General features: G+C 40.1%; 1 protein-coding gene across 5 annotated transcripts in view; it reads right to left on the bottom strand.

Moving 5' to 3' along the window:
* Positions 1–6,677, bottom strand: part of Cfap54 (cilia and flagella associated 54) — a 308,158-nt gene that overhangs the window by 172,100 nt on the left and 129,381 nt on the right. For all 5 annotated transcript variants that reach the window (XM_013518543.1, XM_013518547.1, XM_013518536.1 and 2 more), the window contains exons 37-38: positions 2,358–2,581; positions 2,134–2,269 (exon numbers count right to left, since the gene is read on the bottom strand). In XM_013518543.1, coding sequence (XP_013373997.1) covers positions 2,134–2,269; positions 2,358–2,581 — 360 coding nt within the window. The remainder of the gene's footprint in view (positions 1–2,133; positions 2,270–2,357; positions 2,582–6,677) is intronic.

Genomic DNA, 6,677 nt, shown 5'->3' with positions numbered 1-6,677 from the left:
TGACAAGTAAGTTCACAGTACTGTGAGGCAGGGAGAAGACATCATGGGGATTTAAACAGAGATGCAATGTGGCCTAGCTTGGGTTTTTAAAGAGTCATTCTGTCTGCTGCAGGGTAATTAACCCTGGCAGATAAAGCAACGGTTGGCTCAGAGGGATGGTAGCAGCGAGAAAGGGTCAGGTTCCGACTACATTTTGAGGCCATAAGATTTGGAAACTAACCTATAGTATGGCAAGAAACAAGAGATGAGTCGGGGATGTCTCCCACGTGTCTTCTAGCTGTCTCAGCAGCTAGAAGAATGAGGCTGTCAGCAGTGAAGGAGGAGAGCTTCTCAGAGGCAGACTTCTCTAAGAGCAGGCTCCTTAGAGATGTGCTACATTTGAAAAGTGTATTCATGGCAAAGAGATGACGCTAACTAGGTTGCACGGTGGTTTTTCATGGATCAACTTAATCAGAGCTAAGCTGTGAGAAGGAAAAGGAGTGAAGCGTCCCCTTTGCAGCAGGTCCACACTTAATCCCAGTTCTTGAGCCAAACACTGACCTACGCGCTGCTGTGAGCAGGGTTGCAGGTGCTAATTAAACTCTTAATGAATTGAGTTTAAACTGGGGAGATCACTCTCAGCGGGCCTGCCCTAATCATGCCAGCGGACTCCGGGACTCCAAACACCAAATGATGGTCAGACCTACAATTGCTCTGTCTTCATGGTCTGGCTGTGGGTAACAGCTTCTGTCCATGCCTGCAGGGCTGCCTCTGACAGCCTCCCCTTGGACTTGCTTAGCCAGTACCCACAATCACATAAGCCTATTCTATGCAATAAATCCGGAGACGGAGACAGACAGAGACAGAAAGCTGTCTTGCCAATTCTGCTTCTCACTGATAGAGGGACGTATGCGATATTCCAACACAACACACAGGAGAAAGGTCCAGAGTGGAGATGTAATTGACAGTCATCATAAAGATGCACTTAGAGCCACGCTGAATTAACTTCCTGAGGGAGAGTGCATGGATGAGAACACAGGAGGTCCAAGAGCAGAGGCTCAAGGCACTAACACCAAGACCCTGGGGAGAAGGGGAAGTGACTACAATGAGGGCCGGAAGGCGCAGCACTGCTTTGACCTGTTCTTCTCTGCTCCATCCCAGCCAGGCCGACTTCCTTGCTGTCCCTTCTCAGGACCCTTGCCCTTGCTCTCCCCTGGGGCTGGAACGCTCTTTCCCCAGACCACTGTATGGCTGCTCCTTCTCAGTAAGCATCGCCCTATCCAAGAGGTCTTGCTAAGCTTTCTGCCTCCTGCCCTGGCCCACCTATACCCCACTGATCGATTTCATTTTCTTTAGAGGAGTTTCGATGATCACAAAGCTTTCCATTTGCCTGCTTACACGTTTCTTATCTGACCCCATCCCCAACGTCTGAAAGGAAACTCCATGAAGCAAGAACTCAACTGTATTCCCAGCACGTGGAACACACAGGAGGCAAGACCCCCACCGGGCCGGAAGAGGCAGAAAATGGATAGAGGCAGCACTGCAAACCCACAGCAGGGGCTGGATTCCAGCCCATGTTTGCCCCGGGCCACTGGGCAGGACACAGACTGTGAGACCATATGCATTGGCTGATTGGGCAGTCATTACATTTTTGATAAAATAGGGAGCATTAAGTTGCCTCTGTTCTCTATCTGATTCAAGCTGGGCACTTTTGCCTTTGTCAGCCTAGGCCACCATTTAAAAAATATTAGACATTGCATTTTTAAGATTGTTTTGGTGCAAGTATAAAACTACTAATTGTAAAAATTAAGACATTTTCTTTAACCTAAATGTGACTTTCTTATTTGCAAAGCAATTAAAGCATTTTGTAGTGGGCCCCTAAAAATATCATGGGCTTTAGGCACTGTCCCAATTATGCTTAGCGGTAAGTCAGCCCTGACCTGAGTATAAGCGACTGGTAAGCAAGGACTTAATTTCTCTTTACCCTGTGTGTGGAAAACATCGGTAGTAGTAAGTGCTCAATAATGTTGGATGATTTGAATGATAAATGCCCAAGTAAAAATAATACTTTTCTGATTCCTTAATCTTTGGGGTTTTTTTATATGCACACTAATAAGAAATGCACAACTGCATGAATAAAAGAGCTGAACTTACCTTCTCTCCATAGTCAGCCTCATACCTTGCACAAGGTTGTTGGGTGACATCTGGGCCCTTGAACTTCTGTATTCTCAGAAGCAGCTGACGCTGGGCAAACACCAGGAGTGGTGTCACCTGTTCTGTGTATCTCTCACTGGCAGGAATAAAGAACGCATGAAAAACCAAGCATTACCAAAGACTTTCTGTGCAGTGAAGTCTCTTGTAGTGACAGCAGTACTTACTGTGAAATCGTATTGAACTGAATAGCAAGTGACACTAGAGTTTCCCATTTTTCCACTTGATATAAAACTTCCAGTGATTTCAGCACAAAGTCATGGATCCATTTCAAATCAACCACGTTAACATCATCCAAAGGATCCTCAAAAGTAAGGCTAGAACCGCCGTTATCATATTTGATATTCCCGTAACAGCTTGGAACGCTGAATTCTCCTTTATCGTCAACAGACTGCAAATAGCACATTGAGAAACAATTTGTGCGATTTCTGACTTTACCATCTATTTTTTCAGAAAAAAATTAGTATTATACATGAAAAAGAATGAAACCAAAAAGAAAATGTTAAGCATGTTTTTATTCTGCAAATCAAAGCTTGATCATTTGAGTGGTGCTATCCAATAGAATTTTCTGTGACAATGAAAATGTGCTGTATTTGTGCTGTTTGATACAGTTTAATATAGCCACTAGACATATGTGGCCACAAAAACTTTGGAGTAGAATCAGTGCAACTGAATTTTTTTTTTTTTTTTTTGGTTTTGGTTTTTCTCCGGTACCGGGAACCGAACTCACGACCTTGCACTTGCCAGGCAGGCGCTTTGCCGCTGAGCTAAACCCCCAGCCCCTGAACTTTTAATTTTATTTAAATTTAAGTATTTCAAGCTTAAGTTTAAATAATCATATGACTAATGTTTACTGTACTAGAAAACATAGGCTGGAGTCTATACCTTATATATAGTCACTATCCATTTATGTAATGGTATTAAACCAGTACACCAAAGCTTTGAGCAAAAACAAGTTCTAGTATATATAGACAATGAAATTCCCTAACAACTTGATTACACTGACTAATGTACATAATTTATATCCATTTCCTTGATATAAGTCAAACCCATGGGAGAAGTCTTCTAAACCCTCTTTTCACCTGAGTAGTAACTGCATCCCCGATGTATTTATCTTTTAAAACTTTTGAGACAAAGCAGAACTATTTAGATCCGTCTAAGTGAGGGTCAGTCTCTGGCCCAAAACAACTGAGCTACTCAAGTCTGGCTTGTCCTCTCCTGACGATACCTTTAGGGGACAGAGAAAGGATCAGCAAAGTAGAGGCTAAGATTCATAATCCTTGAAGGTAAAAGATCTTGGAAGTCATCAGGCTGTGAAATACAACTGCATACCTGAGGTTGGGCTGCACAGGGCTGACCAACAGGCATAGCACTTGTTTGCTAGCAGAGTGCCCCGCCCACAGGAGATGTTTCATAAAAGTTAGTTGACCTTCTATTGACACTATAAGCTCAATCCCTAAGCCACTGACTCCACAGGAAGGCCTCCAGCAGCACCGTCTTCATAGGGGCTCCCCCACAACTTCGACCTAAGGCTCCGGGTGGAGGTGCTCCTGGCCTTCACTCACTCCTCTTGGTGAGTGTGCAAGAGATCACACCTATCTCAACTGACCCTTCCTGGGTGATTGCTCAGTCAGAGCCTGCCTGCCCACAGGATCCCACAGGGACATTTCTTTGTCCCACTCCATCCTTGAAGAAGAGGGGTTTCTGCTATCTGTTAGTCATGCTTGTGCCGTAGTAAATTCTTTTCGGTGATGAAGGACAGGGAAGTCCTCTGTGGTTACTACTTCTTCCAGTATGAGTTTATCAACAGCAAAGCTGACATTTTACCCCCAAGTCTTATTCAGAACCCAGCTAACAAGTGATCCCAATCCAAGAGAGGAAAAAAAGAGTATTTATTACTGACTTCCTAATTTTAGCAACATAACCTAAAAACATTGAGGAAAAAAAAATTTGGGTTTCAAAGTAGCACATAGAAATTGGTATTTCTGGCACAGTCATGGACAGACTCTAAAATTTTGAAGATTAAGTATGGGCCATGTGTAATTCTTTAAAGCTTTGTATTTGAGAAAATTTCTAACACCTTTCACAAGTAAAGAAAGGAATATAATGAGCCCCAAAGCACCCACAACCAGCTTCAATAATGATCAACGCTTGGGACATACACACTTACTCTTTTATTTTTAATTATAGCCCCAAAATTACATGAACTCAATCTATACATATTGCAATATATTTCTCCAAAAAGATATGAATTAGTAGTACAAAAATATAACCATAATATTATAATCCTACTGAAAAAGAGGTTAGCAGAAATTCTACAAAATCTTTATTGAATAGCCACTGAATAGTGTTCTCACTTCCTTTACTATAAATTTATTTTTTAGAGAGTTTTAGGTCAAAATGGTATCAAAACAAGGCCCAAGCAATGCAATTTCCTGTGTTCTTCAGTCTTTTTAGTCTATAGGTTCTGTCTCTTCTTTTTATACTTCATTGTTTTCTTTTCTTTCTTTTCATTTTTGCTTAAGAAACTATTTTCTCTGTCCTGTAGCATTGCCTAAAGTCTGGGTTTTGCAGATCCCTTTTCTATTTTTATGGAAATGTCCCTTTGTTGACAACACCTCCTGTAAATCTTTTTATCTAAGTGGTGACTTGATTCCAGTTTGACAACATAGATGCCGCTCGTCCTCCAATCCATTCATTCCTAATCACAGAACTCTGATGACCTACTTGTAAAACCTTCTCATCATTCATTACCTGAATATTTCTATGAAGAAAAATTTCCCTTCACTAACTATGTGGGGTGGTTAAGGTAAGTAAGGTAATCAACCTCTTCGCTCTAAGGAACTCCACTTCCCTCAGTGAAAATGGTATTAAAAACCACAACTGAGGGGCTGGGGATTTAGCTCAGCGGCAAAAGCGCCTGCCTGGCAAGCGCAAGGTCGTGAGTTCGGTTCCCGGTACCGGAGAAAAACCAAAAAAAAAAAAAAAAAAAAAAAAAAACTGAGTTGCCAGAAAATATCAGTCTTCTTTGAGCTCTTTGAATTGTGTTGGTGCCCTTGTTTTAAAAATAAAATATTATATTGCTACATATGTGACTTTGGCTTTATAGTCCCTACCTGTTCCCCACTGATACGTCTCTCTTTATGGTAATAGCAAACTCCCCTAACCACTATGACCCTTTAAAGATTTTTTTTGATTATTTACAATTCTTTTCATTTCCTTACAAATTTTTTTGTATACACCCAAAACTCCTATTGTGATATTCATATTTCACTGAATCCATAAATCGAGTTGAGAATAAATGATATCTTACTAAGTCTTTCTATCTGTGAACATTGCACATCTCTTCATTTATCTAGGCCTTCTTTAGTTTTTTCTGTAATGTGTTATAGTTTAATGGAAAAATCTTGTGCAAGCTTCATTAGATATATTCCTAGATATATGATATTTTGGGTGATATCTTTAAATAGAATTATGTTTCTGTCTTCACTTTCTAATTGTTTTCTGCTGGCACATGGAGATATAACCTTTGAATATTGATCCTTATATCCTGCTTTATTAGTTCTAATAGTTGTTCAGTAGAGTACTGAGGGAAGAGCGAGGATTCATCATATAAAACAATTATACTGTACACAAATAAAAAGTTTTACTCATTCCTTCCTAACCTGCGTTCCTTTCGTTTCTTTAGTTTGTCTTACCACACTGGCCAGGAACTCTAGCACAATGTTGGACAGAAGCAGAATGAGCAGACATCCTTACTCCGTCCCAAATCTTAGGGGGAAGAATGTAATACCTGCCATTAAGCGCATTGTTACCTGTAGATACTCTTTATCCAGTTGAAAAAGTTGATTTCTTTTTAATTTAATTTTTAACTGACACACAAAAACATAAAAGTTGTACATATTGATGGGGTACCATATCATGTCTCATACACGTATACATTGTGCAATGTTTAAATCACATTAACTATTTTTATCTCCTCAAACATTTAGAGTGAAAATTTTCAAATCTATTTCTTAGAGCCTTTTGAAACATGCAGCACACTATTGTTATCTATAATCCACACACTGTGCAGAGCACACAGGAACGGCTTGCTCCTGTTACTTAGTATACACTGATCAACATTTCCCACCTCTCCCAAGAAAGATGTCGTCTATCTCGGGTTTGCTAAGTTTTTACTGTCAATACACCCTGAATTCTAAAATGCTTTTATTGTACTTGTCTCACTGGCCATACGATTTTTCTCCTTTATCTTGTTAATACAGTGAATGGCACTGACTAATTTTTTAAATCTCAACCTTACATTTCCTGGATAAACTTGACTTGATCACTACTTATATGTTTTTATATTTTTGCATATTAAATCATTATCTGTATCTTTGGGGGGTTGATTTGCTAATATTTCATTTAGAAGGGTTCTATGTTCATGACATATTGACTCACACTTTTCATGTCGATATCTCTGTTAAGTAAAATGAAAATGGCCT

This window comes from Chinchilla lanigera, unplaced genomic scaffold, assembly GCF_000276665.1.
Source record: "Chinchilla lanigera isolate Chin_1 unplaced genomic scaffold, ChiLan1.0 scaffold00004, whole genome shotgun sequence".
NCBI classification, from domain to species: Eukaryota; Metazoa; Chordata; class Mammalia; order Rodentia; family Chinchillidae; genus Chinchilla; species Chinchilla lanigera.
The sequence above is the reverse complement of the archived record's forward strand: the minus strand, read 5'-3'. Positions and strand labels throughout refer to the sequence as shown.